Genomic DNA, 26681 nt, shown 5'->3' on the forward strand with positions numbered 1-26681 from the left:
TAGGTAATTATTAAGTGTCTGAGACCGGATTTGAACCCAGGTACTCCTGACTCCAGGGCCGGTGCTTTGTCCACTGCGCCACCTAGCCGACCCAACAATAAACAATTATTAAACACTTAGTGTGCAATGTGGGCATAAACAAAGGCAAAAACAGTCCCTACCCTCAAGAAGTATATACTCTAATAGGGAAGGACAACACATACATCACTAGGTATATTACATACAAATAAGATGGAAGATAATCTGAAAGATGAAAGCACTGGTCACTGGTGGGGCCAGGAAAGACCTTTGGAAGAAGGTGGTATTTGAACTGAGCTTTGATGAAAGTCAGGGAAGTTAAGAAACACTCTGTATTCAGGCTGGTCTTTTCAAGCCTCCCTTACCAACACACACACACACACACACACACACACACACATCCATGCTATCAGTCATATTGCTCTTCCATGCTGGAATGGTTTCTCTATTCTTTATGGCCCATCTCAAATGCCCTCTCCTACAGGAAGTCTTCCCTGATTTCTCCTCTTCCAATGGACGTTTTTTTTTTTTTTTTGGTTCTTCATTTATCTAACAGTATAGACTTGATACTACTCTCATTTGCACTTGAAGTCACATTTATATTATAATCATTTAGAAGAATTCTCCCTTTTGGATGAAGTGATGGAATCTTATTTGTGATAAGTGAGATGGCAAAGCAGGAAATGTAGTTCAAATAGGCACTCAAAACTTCAAAATGTACTCAAACATTTGACTTGAATCCCCAAATGCTAGTGCCCTTTTCCTCTCTTACCTGGATTTATTCTGCACATACTCACATTCTATACATGAAAATTTTCTTCTTGGAGAGAAGGTAAGAACAGAGATTGTTTCTTTTTTGTTTGTTTGCCTTTGTAGCCCAATGTTTGGTCTGAAAGGGGCTTAATAAATGCTTGTTGACTATCTGATAGCAAGCCTCTAGAGACTGTAGTGGGTGGCTGTTTTTTGGGTGAGATGTGGAGGGGCTTCAAATTCAGAAAGAGATTCATCCTGATTGGATTCTGAGAATCCTTTACCATGATTCTGTACTTTGAAAATAACCATTTAGATGCTCTGGTTTTCAATCTCTAGTTCCCAAGAGCAAAGAATCAAAGAGCATCATTCTCTAATATCTAAACTTCTCTCAAATAGTGTGAGAAACAGTCTCCAGAAGGAAGTAAGAGGAAAGCTAGGAAGCTTCCTCTCAGAGTGGGACAGGCTTCAGAGAAAGGACAAACTTGAAAGATGACCTGCTCCAACCTCCTCATTTTATAGATGAGACACCCGAGGAGGGAGGTGATTTGTTGTGGTCATTCACTGCCAGTAGCAAGGCTCCTAACAGAATCCAAGACATCTGACTCCAAAACCATGAGGTTTCCACTCTACCATGCCTCCTCCCTCTTTGCAGCATGCACCCTTTCAATGGCACCCTCCTCTGCTAGGTTTCTCTGAAGTCATCCAAGCCTTGTGGGAGCCCTTCAGGGAAGGGAGAAGTAAAAGCCAAACAGCTTATTTGGTTGGATAGCAATTGTAAGGTTTCAGAAATATCAGTGAGATATCTGGCATCAAGGCCACACACTCCTTTTAAAAAGTCATGGGAGTGGAGGGAGGGTCTAGACAATGCCAGGGCTCGAGGATGATATGCAGTCCCCCCCTTATTAAATTGGATGTAGAGCTCAACTTTAATCAACTCCTCCTGCCATCAGCTGGCACAAATTATATATTATCTTGGGCATTAATAAAGTTAGTCAAACTCTGAATGAGCACTTTGCCAAGGCAGGACTGTGCCCAACTTCTAGAAGACTTACTGAAATGCCAATGTTGGGGGTGGGGGGAGAAAGAGCTGCTTTTCCAGATGGACCATCTGATTCACAGTTTAACTAAGTGATTGATAATTGTTCCTTGTGTACAATGAGACAGATATTACATGGTATATACCCAAGTCTGTTTTCTTCTAAGTAATATTAGGGGATTGGGCTAGTCTATGGGTTCTGAAGCACTATCTTGAGTTTATATTATGGACCCTTGTGGTAGTCTGGGAGAAACTATGGGGTCCTTTCTCAATATATCTTTAAAATTTTTTTTTTTAAATTTCAATTAGAAATGAGTGAAAACCATATGAGGGAGGACACTTTCATAATCCCTGTTCCTGGGGGAGGTTGAAGCTGGTAGATCCATTGAATTCAGGAGTTTTGAGCTACAACAGGTGACACAAAAATAGGGAAACAGAACACTATCAGGTTGCCTAAGAAGGGGATAATTTGCTTGGGGAGGAAAAACTGAGCAGTTTACCCTTTGGTGGCAGTGCCAATTAGGATCAGGCCCATGAGTGGTGCCACTGAATTTTCATCCTGGGTAAAACAGAGAGACACAATCTGTAAAAAAAGAGTTGAGTGAAAATAAAAGATGTAATTTCGCCCTAAATTCTTGGATCCTCTGAAATCTATCCATGGACCTTGGGACCTGGTTTAAGGACCCCTGAACTAGATAATCTTTACCTAAAACAAACATCTTGAGAGCAGCGACTCTATGCTTCCTTTTCTTTTTTTTTTTGTTTGTATTTTTGTAAGGCAGTTAAGTGACTTGCTCAAGGTCACACAGCTAGGTAATTAGAAGGCCCACCTTCTCAAAAGCATAGTACTATGGACATATTTGGGTGTTTCATAAAATGTTTGATGAATAAATGAATGAAAGCAGCAATAGAAGGAACCTGGAAAAAAAGCTCCTTGGAGTTAGCAACTGTACCCTCTACTCAGTGAATCTTGGACTGGTCACTATGGTTGCACACATTCATGACACATTCAATGAACACTTGCTGATGATGATCAGAAGAGATAACAGAAGCATACCCAATGTTTCCTTCTGTGCCTATGCAGGCACATTTCCTTAGTAGTGGAGGAATGAAAAATGGCTGATAGTTCAAGGTCATCCTTGACCTTTAGCTGGAAAGAGGACAATAGCTACCTGGTGGATGGGTTCTCTGGCAGTAACTAGCTTGAAACATAACATTAGTTAAAAGGAAGTAGCCAGAACATGCAAGGCCGGTTCTTGCTTGTGGAGTTTTTTTTTATTCCCTTAAAAAAAAAACCTTTCATGCTTATATTGTTATCCCTCTAATTTTTGTGGCAATCAAGAGGATGTTGCATTGGTGTGCCAGCTCTAAGCACAGTCTGCTTGCCGAGTGAGCTCACCCCTGAACAAACAGGCTGGTTGAAGGAGGATTTTGTTATTCTGCTATTAAAGTACAGTTTTAACAATCCCCTTAAATGACAGAGGCATCTGTGCATAAATAGCACTCCATGTTAAGCCTCCCCTTGGGGACAGTAACCTGGTTTAATAAAACTGCTGTAATGACACAGCTCTATAAATCAACCATCTTTAATACAAAAACATATGATCTAATCGCCTTCCACAGCCCAAGAGCTAGAACTAATGCAGACTGACAGCTCTGATGGCAGGTAAGGCTCTGGAATACCCTTCCGTGCTGAGCTCAAGAGGCCAGCCTTAAATATTTTAAACAAGCCAAACCAGCCTGGAAATGTCGAGAGAACAACAGAAAACTGTTTTCTTTCCTGTGATGGAACCTCCCTGCTGTGCTGGGCTCTGGGTAAAGTCACCCCCAACTCCCCAGCCTCTCTCTTGTCACATGCAGACCCGGGGACTTTGATTTCAGGAAGCAGCCTTGATTTAATTTGGGGAACCTGATAAAAGGAGGCCTCCATGAGCCTGAAGTGTCCCCTGGGGAAACTGATCACAAATGGCATGATCTAGTGGATGGAGCCCTGAACGGGGAGCTGGGATACCTGGGTTCCAGGTCTTACTCTGCCATTAATTTGTTGACTGACAAGGCAACATGGAATTATGGAAAGTGAAATGGATTTTGAACTAGGAGAGCTAGGTTCAAATCCTACTGCTACTACTTAATACCGATATAACCTCAGATCAGACACTTTTCTCCTTTGGCCTTTTTTTCTCCCTCACCTCTTTAAAAAGAAAGTGGGACACAAAATGTAGAAATATGGCATTAAAATTTATTTTTTTTTACAAAGGATATAACACATTTGTATAGCTCTTCCCACTCCATTACTCTTTCTCCATCCCTTTAGAGGGTAAGTTACTTGAGAGTAAGGCTGAATTCCTGGCTTGTATTACCTGTGTAACCTCAGATAAGATACTTAGCTTCCCTTCTAACTGTAAATCTATGATCCTCCAATTGAAGTCTAGGACTGGGCCTTCCTTGAAGAGCAGCTAAGGTTTAGTTAGGTGGAGGAAGGGATTTCCAGTTTTGGGTGGGTGGGAAATGGGACAAAAATGAGTAAAGGTAGAAAACAAAACTCAAAGCATGCTCCCCAATCTTTGGGACTGTTTTCTTGTAACCACAGGCTTCATATTTGTTTGCCTGCTCTCATCCGTTCCTCAAGGGTTTCTGGAATGCTTGCAATGTAGCTGGATCAGCTTCTGAAAAGCCTGTCCAGTTATAATACCTGTTCTGTGGCCAAATCCAAGCTGGAGGAACTGGCTTCTTAAGAAGGGCTCTGTCTACAATAGGAAGGGAGCCTGAAGGGCAACACAGGAATCTGGGGCCAGTATCGGAGGAGAGGAAATCCTTTTGTTTTCCAATTATATTTGATTTCCACCCTCGTGCTGGAATCTGCTCACGTCTGTCAGCTAGCAATAATTACACTCTGTGTGTGTGTGTGTGTGTGTGTGTGTGTAACTCAATACAAAATAATGATATTGGATTTCCTCCTATCTGTTTTTTAAATGAGGCATCTACTACAGTGGGGGATATTAAAACCCTGTTTGAAGCAGGGTGTAAATGACTAGGAAGGATTTGTTGAGGACTTAGCATGGTATGGCCATCAAGGAAAACTTGCTCTTGAACCTGAAATCAATTAAGCAGATGTGTGAAGGAGCAATATTGGATTTTTCATTAACGAACATTTTATTGTCTGAGAGATTATGTGATTAATTTTTCTCCTCCATTCTGCCAGCTCTGATGACAACAGCATCTGAATGAAAACTTGGCTATCACTATCTTGAGTCACTGTGGACAGTGATGGCTTAGGAGTCAAGCAGGGCTGGGTTCAAATCCTACCATTTACTAGCTATGTGATCCTGGAGAACTTTCCACTATCCTCCATGGTCTGGATAGCTCACCTAATGTGATCATAGGTGAGTGCCAACATATTCCACTCTCTACTTCAGTTTTAACAAATATCTATTAAATGTGAGGAGGAGTTAAGGAAGAAAGGTATAGAATGTAATAGATAATATGCAGTTGCAAAAGATATCACACATACAAGGAAGTCAAAGTCAAAAACAAAGGTCTCATATTAAAATATCCACAACACTACTACTCACTGTGATAGCAATGGGAAACAAAATGGAGAACAGTTGGAAGAAACAATGGTATAGAAATGGAATGGAAAGTCATTTTGCAGTAAGAATGGACAAATATGAGATTAGAGAACCACAAGAAAATTTGAATGAACAAGTAAAGAGCTAAATAATTGTAACCAAGAGAAGACGTCCATGGGAGGATGCTGAATGGTGGAAAAATCCTTGATGAAAAGAAAATGAAAACAGACCTCCTTCCTCCAGGCAAAGAGGTTGGGGACGACTGGGAAAGAATATGGTATAACTTGTCAGACAGGTTTTTTTGTAGGGGATATTTTTGCTTAGCTTTTCTTTATTATAAGAGAATAGTGATTAGGGATAGTTATTGGGGAATGACTTTGATCGAAAGAAAAAAGATATCAATAAAATAGATTATTAAAAAAGAGAAAGACCACAGTCCTCTTGTCTCCATGCCAGAACTTACCTCCATCTCTAAAATAAGGATAATAATTCATGTTTTCTACCCCAGGGAGTTATCATGAATAGATGCATGGTAGTATGGAATCTGAAAAGTGCTTGATTTATAAATAGTAAAATGCTATAGAACTCAGAGTAACTTATAGTTACTATAAGCAACTATATAGTAACTTATAGTTACTTTCTTAAAGTCAACTGGCTCACCTTTGGTACTATGGTCAAAGGGAAAGCAACTACCCCACAGAGCTACTTCTACTGCTACAGTCCTTTAAGATTTACAGAACCATTGCCCTTCTGTGAAGCAGGTAGTACAAGTCACCATTATTTCCATTTTAAATATTGGAAAAGTTGAGGCTGATAGAGGGGAAGTGATTTGTCCAAAGTCAGAAGTAGGGTATACAAATCAAGGTCAGCAGTTTTATGGTAAGTCATTTTCCTACTATTCCAACAGAGGAGGAAACTGTAATTGGACTGACTTTCTCAGCAGTTCCTCAAAATCCCCACCCCCCCCCCCACAGTTATAGCCAAATAAAAGTGACAGGTCCACATCTTAGATTAATTGGAATGGATGGAGGGGAGATGCTCTGATCTAGGAGTAAGGAAAATATCCTAGATGAGCAAAGGTCCTTTTCTTCATTAGTGCCTATAAGGGGAAGAGCAATCTTCTGAGGCCAAGCCCAGCCTACAGTTCTGTTCTCTGTTCCCCTCCTCCCTCCTACCCCCAAAGTTTTCCCCATGGTGAGCTGGCATCAAGAACTGGAATGATTTTGATTATTGCCAGACTGAAAATTTAGAAGAATGTGTTTTGAAAGCTAATCTCCAGGGTAGGTCACAATTAGCTTTTCCTCAGCTCTGGCATGACAACACCCAGATATATTTTTTCCCTTCTTGTTCTTTTTTTCCTCTGTGGGTCAGTGTGGGTGCCAGGAGGTGGTAACAAGAAAGAGTTGAACTGGCTGCCCACATTTCCTCCGTGGTGTTTAGGACCTGGGCATTATCAAGCCAGGCTTTAAGCCATCTGGCCCCAAGATTCACAGGACATGGGATTCAGAGTCACTCCCTTGGAAATCCAGTCCATAAGACAGGGTGTGGCTTCCCTTTGCTAGCAGATGGGGAAGGGAGAAGTTGATCTCAGATGGAAAGCCCCTATACCTCCTTTCCACAAATCAACCTTTTATAGTTTGACCACAAAGAGAGGAAGTCAATGATGAAAGTGGGAGAAAGATGCAGATTGTGTTGTCTCACCTCCATATCCCGGAAGGTCCTCCCTGCTCTCTCAGTCTGTTGAAATCCTACCCGCCCTCAAGGCCAGATCAAAGTTATCCTGCTACTCTAGGAGGCCTTTCTCATCCTCCCAGTCGGTAAGGATAATTCCTTCCTTCTATCTTACGCAGCACTTTGCAACTCAAATTCTACTCTTATTTTTAAAGGCCTTCACAAATTGGCTTCAAACTATCATTTTTGCCTCATCCTACTTTATTCTCTTTCTCAAATTGTATGATTCCTCCAGACTGGCTTTCTCTTTGCCCCTTAAACACAACACCCCTTCTCCCATCTCCACATCTTTACATTGGTTGTCCCCCCCAATACCTGAAACATACACACACACACGCACACACACACCCTCTGCCTCATCCCTTAAGAACTAACTTCTACATGAAGGTTTTCCTATCCCTCTAAACTACCAGTTCCCCATCTCCCTAATTTTGTATTTGTCCTGAATATAATATGTACATGTAAAAGTATATGTCTACTCTGATAGAACATAAACTCTTTGAGATTAGGGGATACTTCTCAGCATTTAGCATAGTAGTTAATGCTTGTTAGTTGCTCTATTTTGTATTATATTTATTAGTATCATGTCATCTCTCTCCCTGATAGCTGCCTTAAAAGCTGGGATCACATATTGTTTATCTCTAGATCTCCTCTAGGAGATACCATGGGAACCTGCACTCAACAGGTACTTAGGAAGAGTCTGTTACACTGAATCAACTAAACCTATGATCTCAGCCAAGGTCCCACTCACTGATTAGAAGTCTCATTTTCTCTGTACCTTTGTGAAGGTGAACTCTCTCTTTAATTTGAGGGAAAATGTCTTAACAATGAGAGGTAGTGAGATCTCTGTCTCTTGGAGTTGCTTAAATAGAAGCTCTGAGGAGATATTGCTCCTTGGAGAAATGTACATCTGTGTAGGGTTTAGATGAGATGACTTTTGTTATCCTTTCCATTACTATAAAGTGGCATCAAATTTGCTGGAAAGAAGACTGAAATTAGATATAAAGGGGTAGGACATAAGTGGAAGGGTTCTGTTTGTTTTCTAAGTTTGTGGATTTTAAGAATTAAGGACTAAAGTATTGATGACTGGTTAACAAAAAAAAATCACTATGGACTAATCTGGGAAGTACTGAGTATACTAAGAAGCCCTGTATTCTGATCTGCTTGGAACAGGGAAGGGTACCACATAAACTGAGATGAACTTTGATTTCTGTAGGGCTGAACAGAGGATCTTCCTAGTGTCCAAGGCAGACTTGCCACAAGGGACTCACTTGCTTTAAGGTATATGACTAACCAATTCTATTTCTACCCAATGGCAATGAAATTTTTGACAGTTAAGGTTGTTTGAAACTCTTTCTCTTCATTTTTTTTCCTTCATTTTTTCTTTCCACACACCTGAGCTCAGAGAATTGCCATCTCTCACCAGGATCACTGCAAACATAATTATTGGTCTCCTTGTTATGAAAAAAATCCCCCTTCTGGAATCCATGCTCCAAACTGTGGCTACCTTGATAGTCTTTTTCTTTTTTAAGGTTTTTGCAAGGCAAATGGGGTTAAGTGGCTTGCCCAAGGCCACACAGCTAGGTAATTATTAAGTGTTTGAGGTCACATTTGAACTCAGGTCCTCTGACTCCAGGACTGGTGCTGCGCCACCTAGCCGCCCCGTGATAATCTTAAATACATATCTGACCAGATCCTTCCTTGCTCAAGTCAGTTTCATTGTCCCAAGGGCAATCTGCTGAAGCCTATGGATCCCTTCTGAGAATGATGTTTCTAAATGCTTAAAATGAAATACAGAAGATTTCCAAGAAAACCTATATTGAAATAAAATTATATTTTATATACATCTACTACATGCACACATTTACACATATGATTACAAATACACATATACACATATGTATATAGGCACATACATACACAGATCTATATATACACATACACATATTTTGTTGTTTGGCTATTTTTCAGTCATGCCTGACTCTTCGTGATCCCCATTTGGGATTTTATTTGGTAAAGATACTGAATGGTTTGCCCAGTTCATCTTACAGATGAAGAAACTAAGACCAACAGAATTAAGTGATTTGCTCAGGATTACCCAGCTTTTGAGTACCTGAGCCCAGATTTGAACTCATGAAGATGAGACTTTCTGACTCCAGGCCCAGCACTCTATTCACTCTACCACTAGCTGACTCCATGTGTTTATGTATACAAATGTGCATGTATATGTGCCTGTATAGATTATGAGTATAATTCACCAGGTGTTTCTTGAATATGTTCTCTCTTTACTCCCATGGGCACCACCTTCAGTAAAGCCTCATCATCTCTCTCCTTTGTACTATTGCAAAAACCTCCTATTTGGTCTTCCTACCTCCTTTCTCCAATCCATCCTCCACTTGGCTGCCACATTGACTGTCCCCAAGCCCAGGTGTGAGGATTCTGTTTCTCCTTTGCTAGACTTCCAGAAGCATTGCAGGCTCTATAACCTAGTCTCAGAGTTCTTAGATTTTTATTTGCCTTCCTATACACTCTGCATCTTTGTCATACTGGCCTTCTTGGCATCCTGCCCATGTGCTTCATCTCCCATCTCTGGCCTTTACACCTGCTCTCCTCCATGCTTGGAATACTCTCCCCTGTCATTTCCACTTCTTGGAATCTCTTCAGCTTAAGAGTCTCCTTCACAAAATCTTTGATGACATCCCCACCTTGTCCCAGCAGCAGGTGCAGACCCTCTCAAAACTACCTTGTCTGCATTTAGTGTCTATTCTGTACACACTCAAAATATACAAGGTATTTGCTGTGTTCAAATGTAAGCTCCTTGAGGGCAGGGGTAGATTCAGTTTTTCCTTATTATCTCCATCATACAGTAAGCCCTTAATAAGTGATTATCATTGGATTAATTCTTAGGAGATGACAAATTCCGTGAAGACACAGATTGCTTTGTTTTGTATTTGTACCTCTTCCTCCCTACCACAGCACCACAGAAGATTAATAAATGCTTGCTGATTTAAACTGAATTCAGAACTATGACTGCATTTCTATAGTTGGAATGAAGCACTTAACAATATAGATATACCTTATTTTATGCAACATCCTAGGGAAGGAGGCAGCAGCTGGGTGTCTCAAAGGATAGAGGACTGGGTATAAAGTTAGGGAGAATCTGACCTCAGACACTAGCTGGGTGACCCTGGGCAAGTCACAACACCACTTGCTTCCTCATCTGTAAATGAGCTAGAGAAAGAAATGGCAAACCACTCCAGTACCTTTGCCAAGGGGTCATGAAGAACCAGACACAATTGAACAATAATACATGGAGGTAAAGGACCTATTTATATATAAGTTTTCTGTTACCTGTATTTCAGAGATACTTCAGCATTCTTTTTAATGAATCTTAGTTGGCAGTGACTTAAACAAGGCTGTCAGTGACAGAATATTAGAGATAATCTAGACCTCAATTTTACAGATGAGGAAACTGAATCCAGAAAGGGTAGTGACTTGCTCTAAGGAGGGGCAAATCTGTACCCTGGTAACCTGAGAGAGTCATTGGGCCTAGACTCACATCTTTTTTTTTTTTGCAAGGCAATGGGGTTAAAAGACTGGCCCAAGGTCATATAGCTGGGTAATTATTAAGTGTCTGAGGCTGGAATTGAACTCAGGTCCTTCTGACTCCAGGGCCAGTGCTTTATCTACTCCACCACCTAGTTGCACCTTCTAATCACCTCTTAACATTCTCAAAACTAGACCAATCAATCAAATATTTTTGTAAATAGATAATGCACTTAACAGGTAAGAATATACAAAATTTTCCCCAAAGCAAGTAATTCTTGTAAAATAGAAATTTCTAATTGATTTGACTGATCTCTTCTTTGGATGAATTCTCACAGAACATTGGGTAGGACAGAGCCCATCTCTCTCCTACTCTTAGGTTCTCTAAGGACACAGATGCCTTTTAATTAGCTCTGCATGCTCATAGTGGGTGCTCAATAATTGTTTGCTGAATCAAATTGAGAGTTGGAACACCTCTCAAAAGTACAGCCTTCTCCCCAGGCTTAGGGCACTAACAGCAGTACCATAATTCAGAAGCTTGAGTCTCTGGAGGGGACACTGTTCCTCCACCTCCCACTTGTTTCCCAACATTGTTCTCGGCACCAATTAAACCAGTAACATCTGGTTTCTCTGAGGCTGTATGGCATGGTGCAGGGGTGTCCAACTTGCAGAAAAAGTCCATTCATGAGGTATTATTGCATTTTATTATTATACTCATTGGTAATGTTTTTGCATAATAATCAGAAATAAATATTACATTCTATATGCAGTTCTTGACAAGATTTTGTTGGGTGGTGCAATTCTGAAGAGCTAAAAGGTTGGACGCCCATGCCCATGGTGTAGTGGATAAAGCATTGGATATGGAGTCGAGAAGACCTGAGTATGAATTCTTCATATACTTGCTAGCTCTGTGATTCTAGGCTGAGCTTCTCTCAGTCTCAGTTTCTTCATCTATGATTTGGGAATATTAATAATACCAACATTACAAGGTTATTGTGAGAATCAAATCATAGATATCTCGAGTTAAATGCCTGGTAAATTTTAAGTCACTAAATATAGTTAGCTATTGTTGCTATTGTTATTATTCCTGGAAATTAAGTCTGTGACAATGCCTACACCTTTACAAAGCCCCTCCCAGTGATGGCTCCAGTGTTGTCTTTCTTCCTTAATCTCTAAAATAGAGAATTGTCTGAAATAGAAAAAGTCTCCATGGATTATTCAAACATGGACTTTTCCTAACCTTTCTGGAAATCTAGCCCCATGCAGCTTACTGATCAACAAGCAGATAGCTGAGTGATTCTGACATGCTCAGAATTAACCCCTGTGACAATCTCAATTAGCTACCTGGGGGCCTGTCCACCACTTGAAGCAAAAGAATAAAAAACACTGTGCAAAAAAAAAAATCACCCACGTCAATTAAGGGAACAGGATGGATCTCTAATCTTAGCTTTATCAGGTACCACTGCTCTAGCCAGACCTTAATTGGTGTGGACAGCTGTTCACTGTGCTTGAAATTGGAAAGAGGCCTTGGATTATCTTAGAAAAGAAGGCTCTAACCCAGAAGAGTAGTACAGCCGCATCACAGAGGAGCAGAAAATAGCAGACGATAAATTTTTTAGGACCACCCTCTGGACTGCAAGTTGCACCAGACTGTGAGCTAATGGGTTCAGCTTTTTGGGACATGCATTATTGAACTGAGTCTGTCTTGTGGTTTCAAAAGCATTGTCATTTCCCCACCTCCTAGAAGGAACTCAACCCATCTTCAAAGTCAGCTCAACTGCTACAAAGCTTTGGCTTATCTGTTAAGAAGAAACACTTTAGGCCACTGATCTGAAGCCTGGGATACTGAGAACTTACAAGAGGAAGAGAACCTTTGCTGGATCAAAAACCTACTGTGGTTTTTCTCTGACTCCTTTGTCCAAAGCACGCCCACAACTCCCTTCCTTTTACAAGCAGAGCCAGCTGATACTGGACAACGGCTGCCGGCAAAACCACCCAGGGGCTGACTGGCTCAAGCCTGATTTGCTCTCCCAGGTGATGGGCTTCAAGTTGATATCCCACTTCAATCGGGCCACAGTCATAACAGCTGACTACATAGGGCCCTGTCTGTAAAGAAAGGCAAAGGACCTTGTCCTCAAGCAGCTTACAGTCTAATGGGGAGCGACAGCATGCCACCAAAATAGGTGGAGGGCAAATGAAAGATAATGTTAGAAGGAAGCTGTAGCCTTATGAGGGATTGCAAAAGGCTTCTCAGAGAAGATGAAATTTTAGCTGGGATGAAAAGGAAGCCAGGGAATTTGGGAGGAGGAGCTGAGGAATGGGGGCAGCTGGGAAAAAACACACAGCATTAGGAGACGGTGTGTCTAAGATGATAGGTGTTAAAGAATCACAGATTATGTGGACAGAAGGTAAGGAGGCAAGGGAATGCAGGTTAGGAAGGACTTTTAAAAAGCCAAACAAGGGATTTTATATTTGATCCTGGCAGTAATCTGCTAAAATCAAACACAAGTATTTATTAAGCACCTACTGTATGCTTAAATGTGCTAAGTGCTTTACAAATATCATCTCATGGGACAGCCCAGTGGCACAGTGAAAGTTGCACCGGCCCTGGAATTAGGAGGACCTGGTTTCAGACACCAGATGCTTTTAAGTTGAGTGACCTTGGGCAAGTCACATAACCTCACCAATAAATATCATCTCAATTGTTCCTAGCAACAAACTGGGAGAGAGATGCTGTTATTGCAGTCAGAATTACGACAGTGCAATAAAGTTTCCAAAAACCATATGCTCCAAACAACCTTGTGAAGATGAGTGGCAGAAGTATTCTTTGTTGCCATTTTACAGATGAGGAAATGGAGACCCATTATTTATTATTATAATGGAGACCCATTCATTTGGATTGTCTGTCACCCTTTCCGCAGAGGCACCCTCTCAAGCCAGGGCCGGGGGTCTTCAACAGGTTGAAGTGGCTTATTCATGGTCACACAGCTAGTCAGTTTTCAAACCTGTATCTCCCAGGTATGATTCCTGAACACCGTGGTGCTGGCCCTCATTTCCTCATGTCTGGACTATAGTAATAGGCTCCTGATAGGTCTCTCTGCCTCAGGTCTCTCCCCACTCAGCTGTAAAAATAATATTCCTAAAACTCAGGTCTGATCATATCACCCCCTCAACTCCCAAATCAATACACTCCAAAGGGAGTTTGGCCCTGGTTGCCATTCTATGGGACTCACATTGCATTTATTAAATACATAAAAACGGGCAATGTTTCTGGGGACTAAGAGTAATTTGGAAGTGTTCTTGTCAAAATTTTGCTCAGAAATATGAAACTTCCTCCACCACAAATACTCCTCATAATTATAGAATATAAGTAATCTTAAACACAACTGGCTGGCAGATCTGCCTCTTATACAACAAGATTATCAATAACATCCTCTGGGAGTTGCCTGCTTCCTTTTGGTAAGTTCTCTTTCTTCATATAACTTCTGGGAAAATCTATTCTTATGATCATTAAGACAAGTTGTTACACAAAGTGAGCTAGTTTCATAGAAATCACCTTTTCTCAGCAGCTAAAATATCAATGTCTGTTTTTTTCTACTGGATAAGGGATATAGAAAGAAGTGGGTTTTTAGCCAACAACAGCCAGATGGCACAGTGGATAAGAATGCTGGGCCTGGAGACTGAAAGACCCAAGTTCAAATCCAGCTTCAGACATGTTCTAGTCATATGACTCTAGGCAGATCTTTTGATGTCTGCCTGCCTCAGTTTTTTCATCTGTAAAGTGGAGATAATTAACAGTCCTAGGGTAGTTGTGAGGACCAAATGCAATAGTATTTATAAAAGCCCTTAGCACAGTACATAGCTTATAGTATGTACTTAATACATGCTTAATTCTATTTCATTCCATAACTAAGGAAATCTGCTCTAAAGAAGTGTGATCAAGTGGATTTTCATTTGGATTGTCTGTCATCCTTTCTGCAGAGGCACCCTCTCAAGCAGGGGGGTCTTCAATAGGTTGATTGATAACTACCAGTCAGTTTCCAAGTCTTACCTGGTTGATCTCAAGTGAGCTGGCATAACACTGTCTCCGAGGGGAGGCAAAAAGCAAGCAAAGGATGTGAAGCTAGTCAGTCACAGGGGCCAATGCTTGCCAGTGTCAACACCTCCCCCTTCCAGTCTGGAGCCCCTCAATCCCTGAGGACTAAAGAACAGTTTCATCAGGAGAGGGCTGGGGGGGGGCGGGTTGGGAAGAGGGAGAACAACTGGAAAATCTACCTTTTAGACATGTGTTTTCAGACAAGTGCTTTACAAATATCATCTCATGGGACAGCCCAGTGGCACAGTGAAAATTGCACTGGCCCTGGAATTAGGAGGACCTGGTTTCAGACACCTGATGCTTTTAAGTTGAGTGACCTTGGGCATGTCACATAACCTCACGAATAAATATCGTCTCAACTGTTCCTCACAACAAACTGGGAGAGATGCTGTTATTACAGTCAGAATTACTACAGTGCAATAAAGTTTCCAAAAACCATCCAGATCTATTTGTAAGACAAACCCCTGTCAAGTTGCTTTGGAACCAGATCATTCTTTCCAACTTCACCTGGGAGTGCTGTGCAGCTTTGGCCTCAAAACCATATCAAAGATGATTTGCAATTTTTTTCCTTAGCAGACTCACTCTCACGTCTGGGGTCTCTTACCAAGTTCTACATCCTGGTCATCTGTCAGGACAAGGATGATATTTGGACGGATGTTTCTCCGGTCCCTCTGGAATCTCCCTTTGAGGCGCTGGCTTGACAGGAAGGCTGAGCTGCTGTCCAGAAGGGAGAGTACAGTCACAGTGAATAAACCGAGGAGAAGGGTATAGGGGGCCATTATTTCACCGATTTGGATCCTGTAAAGCCCAGAAGATTGAAGTTGCTTTCTTTATCTTCTCTTATTTCAGATCTGTGGGTAAAGATAGACCAAAAAATAATTTTCAGTAAATCTTTTCATACAGACTGAGAAATTCTTTGAAAAGGATAAGTAAGCCACAGCCAACTCGAGTCTCAAGTCCACAAAAGGCAGGAACAAAATATAATGTTTCCTAAGACAACGCATATGGCCTCCTGGGACCCCTCCCTTCCGGAGTCCGGCAATCATCTGGAGGGTCTGACGATGCCCTAACTTTCCAACCTGAGAAGCTACTTGTCTCTAGACAACTAGACTCTTGAGACATACTCTTCAAAAAACAGAGGAAAGAACAAATCAAGGTCTTGGCATGGCTGTGATGGAAAGAACACTGGAGTTGAAGCCAGAGAAATTGTTCAAATCAAGACTTTGACATTTTCTAATTGGGCAACCCTGGTAAGCCCCAACCTCTGGGAGCCTTGGTTTTTGCAGGGGATAATATAACACAGGCAATACCTATTTCATAGGTTTGTTGTAAAGAGTTTGCTTTAGTATATCTAACATATCACATTGCTCGATGTCTTAGGGAGGGAGAAGGCAAAGGAACAAGGGAGAAAAATTTGAAACTCAAAATCTTTAAAAAACTGAATGCTGAAAATTGTCTTTGCATATAATTGGAAAAAATAAAATACTATTAAATTAAAAATAAAAAGAAAATGCTATTCAAATATATATATATATGTGCGCGCGCGCGCGTGTGTGTGTGTGTGTGCTTTGAGGATGCTGAAAATAGTGAACAACCTCTTCTCTCCCTTCTTTGTAAAGGCAAAAGAAAATGGGGGTGGAAGACTGCATATGTTGTATTCTATGTGTTTGTTGTTAAGCTTAAAAAAGATAACTTTGCTTCATTTCTTTTATTAAAAGAAATGGATATCAGGTGACGCAGTGGATAGAGCACTGGCCCTGAAGTCAGGAGTACCTGAGTTCAAATCCAGCCTCAGGACACTTAATAATTACCTAACTGTGTGGTCTTGGGCAAGCCACTTAACCTCACTGCCTTGCAAAAACCTAAAAAAAAAAATAAAAAAAATAAAAAAGAAATGTATATCAAGAAAGGCACACATTGGGAAATGAAGGAATATAAAAACCAAAATATCAATATTTGTTAAAAAACACAAGTACTACATAAGCCTCTAACATGATTATAGCCATGTTGTCCAACCACTTGGCTGTCCTACCTCCAAATTCAGGTCCAAAGCTGTAGCAGCAAGAATAGGATCATGCAAAGGGATTATATCTGGAGAATTTCTTCATGCTAACAGAGCCTGCTTGTTCTTTCATGTGATATTCTGCTTCTTATCAAAATGAACTTTCAAGTATCTTCCCAGGAGTAAATGTATGGTTCTATCTTTTATCTAAAGGAAATAAAGCACAACCCTCCCCCCTTCCTCCCCCAAGGGTCAAGGAGTCAAGGTTTTACAACTGGTTTACTGTGTGACCTTGGGCAAGTGACAACCTCTCTACTGTCCATCTGTGAAATACCTATCCCTGCCTATCATTCATAGGCCCCAGTGAGGACAAGAGAGCAGAGATGTGCAATTGCTTCATGTTCTCCAGAGGGAAGGTGCTCTACATAAGTGATTTTATTATTAGCAAAGAATTATAGCATAGGACAGGTCCATGAGATGACAACATCCTTCCTGAAATGAACTTGACAATTAGGATGAGAAACAGACCCCTTTGGCATTTGAGGACAAACTTTTTCTTAGCTTATCAGATCCCTGTAAACCTTAAGCAATGCAAATCAGCTGGAATGACCTACTGTCCACATTTGGCCGGCATTGCTTTTGGCAAGCCCCTCCTCACTCTGTTTCTCTGATCCCTCCTTTGTGGAAAGAGTAATTTGCAATAGATTCTTTCTAAGGTCCCTTTTGGTCCCCAAGACACCAAGATTCTGGGCTGGGACAGACCCTGGAGACTGAATTTTCCAGCCTCAGTGGCTGGTGGCTGATGCAGAGAAGGGCTGAGTTGTACTCAAAGTATAAGCCTGTCACCTGACTGATCCTGATGGAGAGAGATGGTCCTCCAGGGAAGTGATAAAAATTTCCGTTGGGATTCTTCAGAATCAATGGGATTTCCTTCCCCTAACTTTCGCCAGAAGAACCAGAAGCAGTGAGATAAAGATTAACAAGTGCTAATTATCATGTCAGATCAAGTGATCAATGAGTCAATTTTTGATGAATTTCCCAAGTGATGACTTTCCCTGGCCTAGGGCCAGTGCGCTGTAATAATGTGGTGGAAATCAATTTAAAAAAGGACACAAGGGAAGCTGCCTACTTTTTGTGAGATTCAAAGTGGCTGAACTAAAAGGGCCTACACTGAACCCCATTCAGCAAAACCAACTTGATATTCCATCCAAAAAGCAAATAGCACAGCTTTGTTCCCATGAGCCAATTTCAGAACCACACAATCAGTCTCCTCTCTGAGCACTGGCATCTTCTTTCAAGCCCAAGGCTTCCTATCCCAGTAAAGACCTTTGGAAACAGCTAATTCCCGATATTTACATAAAAATTAGCTCCTGCATCTGTATTTAACCTGGAGAAATGTCAAAATGGACATGAGTTAATATTTACAGAGCCCATCCTTCTAAATAGGTTTTTGACATTTTTATGCAGAAATTCATGATTGATTCCTCAACTGTTAGGAGAGAGGGACCCTTAGAACAAGGGAATGTCAGAGGGGGAAAGGTCCTTAGAGGGAACATGGAATGGCAGAGCATAAAGAGCCCTTAAAACACAATGTCAGAGGTTGGAATGACCTTAGAACAAAGAATGTAGACCTGGCTGGGATGGTGGGGACATCTCAGAAGGCAAAATTATAACACAGAAGGTTCTGGAAGGACCCTCAGAGCTCAGTTGGTCTAACCCTCTGAATTTTATAGATGAATTGAGGACAAGAAGGGGAAGTAATTTGCCTTAGGCCTCTCAGCAAGACTAGAACCCTGACCTTTTGATTTCCAGCCCTGTTTATACTGTAATTTTTTTTTTCTTTTAGGAAGCAGAGTACAGAAAGAACCCAAAACACTTACTAATAAATTCCTTAAAATTAAAAATGGAGAGATTAATTTTGGAAAATGCAGACTAGTATGGAAAAGGAAAATAAGGGGAAGATGAGATAAAGGAGGAACCTTCCTCCCAGGAAGGCAGCTTTGGCTCTGGCTGTCCCCCTCCCCACCTTGATCCTCTGGCCCCAGCTTCATGTGACACTATTTGCAGCCAATACTTGCTATCAAGTACATTTTTGAAATTTATAGTTGTCTGTGTACCCAACAAATTTCCCTATGAGATTGGAACCCTATATTTGTATCCAGAATAGTGTGTGCTCTACACTCACAGGAGTGAATAATTTTACAGATATTCTAGTCTACCTGCTAGGCCCCCTTTCCCTCCATTTTACAGATGAGGAAATTGAGGATCTAAGAGGATGGGGAAGTGACCTGCCCAAGATCACACAAGAGTAAATGACAGGGACAGGATTTGAACTGAATCCTCTGACTCCAACTCCTGTGCTCTCTGCATTGCACCACATTGCCTCACTATAAACACTCAATAAATATTGATTAAATTTGTTGCTGAAATAGGAGGAGTTGGTTGCTACACTGAACAGGAAGCAGGGAAAGTCACAGAACCTCAGCACTGGAAAGACACATTCAAGGATTTCAGGTAGTGTAGAACAACTTCACACCCAGTACAAGAATCCCTTCTGTAGAAGCCTTGGAAAGTGGTTATCTCACACGTGCTTAAACATCTCTGATGACAGCAGCTCACTATCTCACAAAGCTCTTCCTATTATTGAGTTGAAATCCATACTCCAGTAGCTTCTCGCTACCATCACTTTGCCCAGTCTTCCTTTTATTGCTCCAGTTGGGGCTCTAGGCAGCAGATTGAATGCCTAGCCTGGTGTCAGGGAGACCTGAGTTCAAACACTGCTTCAGATACTTACTAGCTATGGAACACCAGGCAAGTCACTCAACCTGTTTGCCTCAGTTTCTTCAACTGAAAAATGAGGATGAGAATAATAGCATCAACTTTGGTGTTCTCTTATAAGGATCAAATGAGATATTTATAAAGTTTTATAGTAGCACATAGTGGGCAAATATAAATGCTTATTCCCCATTGGAACCATATATATTTTTATATATATATATATATATTATATATATATATATAATTTATATGTGTGTTTGTGTCTATGTATGTGTATATATATATACATACACATATGTGTATACACACACACACTCTTGTCTTTCCAATGACAATCCTTCAGATAACTAAAGATAATGCTCCATCCCCTCCTTTTCACCGCACTTTTTCTCCTCTCCTCCTTTCACTGATTCTTACATTATTGGGAGGCATAAGCCCCTCACTGTCCTGGCTTGGTTAACATCCTCTCTTAAAAAGTGGTGTCCAGAACTGAACACAATTCTGAGGATGTAGGCTGATGAATACATGCCCCTTCCTTAATCTAGATACTACTACTACTACTACTAGCACTACCACTGCTACCACTACTACTACCACCACTACCATTACTACTACTACCACTACTAATACTACCACCACCACTACTACCACTACCACCACCACTACCACCACTACCACCACTACTACCACTACTACTACTACCACTACTACTACTACTACTACTACTACTACTACTACTACTATTTCCTTCTTCCTTCTTCTTCTTCCTCTTCTCCTCTTTCCCCTTCTTCTTCTTGGTTATTTCAAGGCAATGGGATTAAATGACTTGCCCAAGGTCACAGACTTAGTAACGAGTTTCTGAGGCTGAATTTGAACTCAAGTCCTCCTGACTCCAGGACTGTTACTCTATCTACTGTGCCACCTAGCTGTCCTGTGGATAATAGACTTCTGAGGCTGCATTTGGTCTTAGGTACTTTGCATCTTAGGGGGCACAGGAATATTTCTATGGTTCTTGAGGGCAGGGATTCTTAACCTCAGGTCTTTGGACTTTGCTTTTTTTTTTTTTTTAAACATTCTAATAACCACATTTCAGTCTAACTCTGTAATCCTGTGCATTTTATTTCATGTATTTAAAAACATTCTGAGGAGTCTCTAGGCTTCACCAGACTGCCAAAGGGAGCCCATGATGCAAAAAAAGGTTAAGAATTCCTGGTCTAAGGAAATCTTGTTCATCCTCGAGATCACTGAATAATGCCTTGACTTGCCAGTGAATTGGATCTAAGGAAGGCAGAGTAGCACAATCAAAGGGGCCACAGAAACCATGATCCCAAACCCAACATGTCATGACTTCCTTGAAGGAATTACCCAGAGCAAAAAAAGCTGGGATGGGTAAGGCAGGTCAGCCATCCTTACCTAGAATAACCTTCTCTGGTAGAATGTAAGCTACCTGGGAGCAGGGACTGCTTTGTTGTTGTTTTGGTAGCTGCAGGGCTTGCCACAGGGAATGATAATAAGCACTTAGATGCTTTCTGGCTGATTATGATTACAGGTTATCAGAAAATATCACCGTTAGAAAAAAGATTTTAGAGATCATTACAGCTCTACCACTTCATTTTACATAGGCTGTAATGAAGACCCAGAGTGGGAAAGTAAGGTCCCTCCGGTGAGCTAAAGCAAGAATGAGAACAAGATCCAAGAACCAGGTGAGAAAGGCCTTGAAGGGCCAGCCAGGATTTTAATGGGCAGAGGGGGAGGGTGTTTCAGGGAAGAGATACAGCTTGGATGAACTAGCAGGAGGGAGCAGGGAGAGGCAGAGGAAGAAGGGGGATGTGTGATCTAAGACCTCTCCCATCCAGAATCCTGTCTAGACTCAGGATGACACATCCACATCTGTCAAGCCTCTGCTTCCCGGATCCTCCCTCTGCTGAAGGCAGTGGCTCTTTCTATCTGGCAGGGCCATGACTTCCCTGGCTCTGGACCACAGTCTGGGAGAATAAAGAACAAAACAAAACCCAACCAGGGAGCAAGGAACAGAAAAACAGAAGCCCTGTACGCATATAGTCTTTTCCTAACTCCTACCCACCCAGACTCAGCACAGAAGCCAAATGTTCATCCCCAAAGGGAGGTCTCTCAGGAGTGATTTCTCCCAGTCCAGCTGGACGACTGAGGCAGTCCGATAGCATATCACCAAGTCAAACTCACTCACTCATTCAGCAAACATCTATCTATGGAGCATCCACTAAGGGCAAAATATCATGCTTGATCACCTAGTGAGTTGGCATCAAATGGCATGGCATCATATCTTTGGATGATGAAGGCAACAAGACATGAACATATAAATATAACAAAAATAAAAAAATGTTTTCAGGAACAGTTAATGATTTGTATTGGTAAAGGGAGTTTCCTCACTGGAAGTCTTTATAATGATGAAATAATAGGTCTGGACTCCCCCGGCCCACCTCAGCCCCTCCCCCACCCCAAATAAAAAGTTTTATAAGTTTCAATGAAGGAAAAATAATTTCCAGCTTGGGAGCATTAGATGGGGTGGGAGTGGAGGGAGTTTGTGGACTCAACTTTTTTTTTAACATTCTAATAAAGTTTCAATCTAAATGGCTTCCTTTGTACTTTCATGCATTTTATTTTATACGTTTAAAAATAATCTGAGAAGGGTCTCTAGGCTTCAGCAAATTGCCAGATTTAGAATTGAAAAACACTCTAGAGGTCATCAAATCCAATCTTTACATTGCACATATAAGGAAACTGAGGAAGAGAGACCGAGTGACTTGTCCAGGCTCATTTAACTAGTAAGTATCTGAGGCAGAATTTGAACCCAGGTTTTCCTGACTAGATAGGTCAGGGACCTGAAGGATGAATATAATATTAATAGGGAGAGATGGAGAGGAGAGGTATTTTAAGTGAGAAACTAGTCCTAAAGAGGGAGATGGAGTGAGCAACTGCTCAGGCTAAAGATGTGGGTGACTGCAAAGGCAATAGTCAAGGATAGGACCCTGGGGGCAAAGGGGGTGCTGTGGTTCAACACATGGGTTGAACCAGCTGAAGAGTCATACCCAAGGGAAAGCAGAGGGAACCACAAATGCCACCTTCCATCTGTCAAATATTGTATGGTTACAAAGCCCTTCCATGATCTCATGAGCTGTAGGTGGGAGGTGGAGAGGGGGAGGGAAATCATTATCCCATTTTACAGATGAAGAGATATATTTAAATATATGAAGTCATAGGTGGGGAAAAGGTCAGACTGGCAAGATTAGCAGGGGCCAGGCCCAGGTTACTGGGTTACTCTGCCTTAGGGAGGTCTTGCCAGGCAGAGCTTGGCAAGGGGGAGAAGGTGTCCCTTCTGAAGTAATGGATCCGCCTGCTCTCTGAGCTCCAGAGTGGACAGCCACAGATGACCACAGCCCCTTTTGGGAAGGTTTTCTCAAGGATTCTCTGCTTTTTGAGGCACTTTTAAGAAAATGCTAGTTGGCATTTGGTAGCCAAGCTTTCCTTGCTTATCTCTGAGTGCCCCTCTCCTCTACTGGGATAGCTAACCCTTAAATCAACTCCAACTCAAGGGATTTCAAGCTGGAAGTGACTTTAGAGAGACCAGACGTTTTTAACCTTTTGGGGTATCTTGGTCCCCCTGTCACTCTAGTGATGCCCATTGACCCCTTCTCAGAACTATTTTTTAAAAAAATTCATAACTAAATGTGATGCTAAATTTCATTTGCAGGTTAGTGAAAATAAAGATGCACTTTTCTTTTCCATCTAAGTTCATAGACACCCTGATGACCCCAAGTTAAAAATTCTTGCTTTAGACTCTCCCCCACCCCCATCTCATAGATAGGGAAATGGAAGTCCAGAGAATAAAACTGACTAGTCCAAAGTCATGCATGTATGTACTCATTAGGGCCTGAATACAAACTTGGGTTTTCTGCAGCTGCTTGCCAGTGACCAGAGAAACCTGAGTTCCCTGCCCAAGAATGTTGCCAAAGACTCACCACCTGCTCAGGAGCAAACATTCCATTTCTCTATTCAGAAATACAAATAAAATGTTAAAGAACCCTGGATTTGTCAGTGGATGGTTGAGTTCTCATGATGATTCAAATAGGAACTGCCTCTATAATATTTGTCAAGTCCCCTAATCAATCTGGACTTGTAAAAATGAGAAGGTTAGTTTAGAAGATCTAAGGAATCTTTTAGTTCTGAAGTCTATGATTCTGAGCATATTTCTACTCCACACCAGAGAATTCAATGAAGTGCAATTGAAAACAGATCCAGGAAGCCTGGAATAGCAGAATCAACACTAAAGGATCTGGACAGGAATCCAGGCTTTGTGTGACCTTGGACAAGTCACCTTCCCCTGTGGTGCATGTGTTTCCTTCACTAAGAGGGGCTTAGTTCTCTCTAGGGTCCTTCCAGCTACAAATTCTATAATCTTGTTGAGAAAAATTGGCTGCCAGGTTTTGGAAGTCTTTGCATCTTTATCTGTGCACCCACTGAGCCCCACTGAATCTTGAGTGGGTGGGACTCTGAGGGGGTCTGCACCACATTGCTGACCTGCTTGGCCCCTCTCACACCCATTCTATAGGGACTGGAGGAGTTGGAAAGTCTCTTCCTTCCCCAGAAATGACCAGAGTGCTCTGGGGAAATGGGAAAGGCAAAGTTCAGGAGACAAGCTAGTCCTAGCATTTAGAGTACAGTAACTAACCCTCTTCTCCACTTTTGTAATCAGCACATATCTATTCAATTAAACAGGAAGGGACTAAGATCCAAACAACACCCCACTGGTGAGATCTCGGGGGGGGGGGTTGCTTATCTCTCTTCCAGAACCATCCATCAGCTGACACCTGCCATTTCAACATCAGAGCATCTCTCCCTCTAGCTAAGGCTTTGAACTTTGCCAAAATGCAAAGTCTCCTGGGAAGGGGGAGTCTAGGAGGGTCATAGGTTATAAGTCATTGATATCACAATGCAAATGAAAGGTTTGAAAGCTGTTTTTTGATGGGAAGGGAGGTAGCAGAAGGGCAGTTTGGGGATCCCAAGATAAATTTATTTCTTTCCTGGCCTTGTATAAAAAAACAGATATGAAAGAGTGCTTAAAAGGTTAAGAAACACCTCATGATGATAATAATAAAAATAATAACATGTATATAACACCTATTTTTTCCCAGTTATCTCATTTGATCCTTTCAACAATCTTGGTAGGGGGAGGGGGAGTCAGGTGCTATTATTATTCCCATTTTTTGTTCATGTGGACTTGGGGTAGAGCCTTCCAGTCTCCTATTGGTCTGATCAGTAACAACTGGACACACTGTACCCTGATGCCATCAGAGTGATGCCATTTTGGTCCTCTTCAAGCATAAAGAACAACCACTACCATATCAATTCCATTTTACAGATGAGGAAACTGAGGCAAAGAAGTTAAGTGATTTGCCCAGGGTCACAAAGTTGGTAAGTATCAGAGGTCGAATTGGAACTAAGGTATTTCTGATTTTAAGCTCAATATTCTATCTACTGCATCCTCTAGCTACTTCCAAGCTCCATCTTTGTCTAACATAAACTTCTCCTGCCAGGCAATCACAGAAAACCAAGAGCTAGAAGGGATAGCAGAAAGAGCTTAGGTGACTTGAGGGTTTGAATTCTGATTGTGGGGCCTTGGACAAGTCAATTCCCTCACTTGTTAAAGGAGAAGAGAGTACACTTGCATCACATTCTCTATAGCTCATTATTGCCATTAAACTTTATTGCTTGCAAACTTTTTTCAATGAGGAACAATAGAAAGATAAAGAACATTGAATCAGAGGTTTTTGTTCAATTGTTTTTAATCACATCTGACTCTTTGTCACTCCCATTTGGGGTTCTCTTGGCAGGGACACTGGAGTGGTTTGCCATTTTCTTCTCTAGTTCATTTTACAAATAAGGAGTAAATGACTTGCCTAGAATCACACAGTTGTGGGAAGTTCCTGAGGTCAGATTTGAACTCAGGAAAATGAGTCTTCCTTTTAGTCCTGGTCCAATATTCTATCCACTGTGCCACCTTGCTGCTTCATTACATTACTATAAGATATGCTTGTCTTGTGTTCTCAAAGAGGACCATGACACCAGGAAGTGATGACATGATTTGCAAGTGAACTGGATTTAAATGAGGGAAGGATGTGCAAAGTCATCAGCTTCACTCTCTCCTCTGGAGTCATCTAGGTCCAATGGCAAGAGATAAATTAGGATGATTAGAGATGGTTCCCTAGCCATCTAACATCATCTAGCATAGGTTAGAAGACATAGGTTTAAATTGTTGGTTCAAAACATTTGAGTTTTACTACTTGTGTGATACTGGGCAAGTCACTATTTCCTTAAACTTCAGTTTCTCCATTGGGGTTGGACTAGTTGGCCTCTGAGGTCCTTTCTGGCTCAAGAGATTTGATTCTATAGAGAACATTATTCAAAGAATAAAGAATAACCCTGAGAGGTAGATGCTATTATCATTTACATTTTACAGTCAAGGGAACTGAGGCAAACAGAGGTTAAGTGATTTGCCTAGGGTCAAAAGTGACTGAAGTCTGATTTGAACTTAGGTCTTCCTGATCACAGATCTAGCATTCTACATGTGCCACCTGTCTCATAGACATTTCAACATAAATATAGACAAAAATTTTAACAAAGGACAGAAAAAAGGTCTGTATATGAAACTGTGAACTTCCATCTTAATTTAACTGGTAATAGTAAAATGGTCCTGTTCATCACATCCTCTTCCAATCTTGGGCAAGTAACTTGCCATGGGTAGACTGCCCAATCTTGAGTTTCATGGCAAACAACAGGCTTCATCTTTTGCAAGAATTCTGTGGCCTTATCTCCTGCTGTGGTTCTGACAGTGGCTGCCTGGATATTGGTATGGTTCTGTCTCTTGTTTGCATGGAAATAGGATTCCTGGATCACCTCGCACTGGGCACTGCTCTGTTCTTGTCTCCTGTGTTGGATGGGGTGCCTAGGCTTGCCTGGGCTCTGGGCTAGGGTGACCTCCTCTCTTGACCCAGACTGGTTTGGGTCATCTCATGGTGAGTTATCATGTTGGTCTGGCCCTGTCTCCTGCTAGATAGTGACTTATTCAATGTCTTGGGGTATTTGAATGGCAAAGACCTTGGAAGTTCAGGAAAA

The 26681-nt window shown here is 41.5% G+C and overlaps 1 protein-coding gene across 3 annotated transcripts in view; it reads right to left on the reverse strand.

The window, feature by feature from the left end:
- SULF2 (sulfatase 2) overlaps positions 1 to 26681 on the reverse strand; it is a 136795-nt gene that overhangs the window by 91690 nt on the left and 18424 nt on the right. For all 3 annotated transcript variants that reach the window (XM_074210194.1, XM_074210195.1, XM_074210193.1), the window contains exon 2: positions 15354 to 15600. In XM_074210194.1, the coding sequence (XP_074066295.1) occupies positions 15354 to 15528 (175 nt within the window). In that variant the 5' untranslated portion in view covers positions 15529 to 15600. The remainder of the gene's footprint in view (positions 1 to 15353; positions 15601 to 26681) is intronic.

The sequence above is a fragment of the Macrotis lagotis genome, chromosome 1 (genome assembly GCF_037893015.1).
Source record: "Macrotis lagotis isolate mMagLag1 chromosome 1, bilby.v1.9.chrom.fasta, whole genome shotgun sequence".
NCBI classification, from domain to species: domain Eukaryota; kingdom Metazoa; phylum Chordata; class Mammalia; order Peramelemorphia; family Peramelidae; genus Macrotis; species Macrotis lagotis.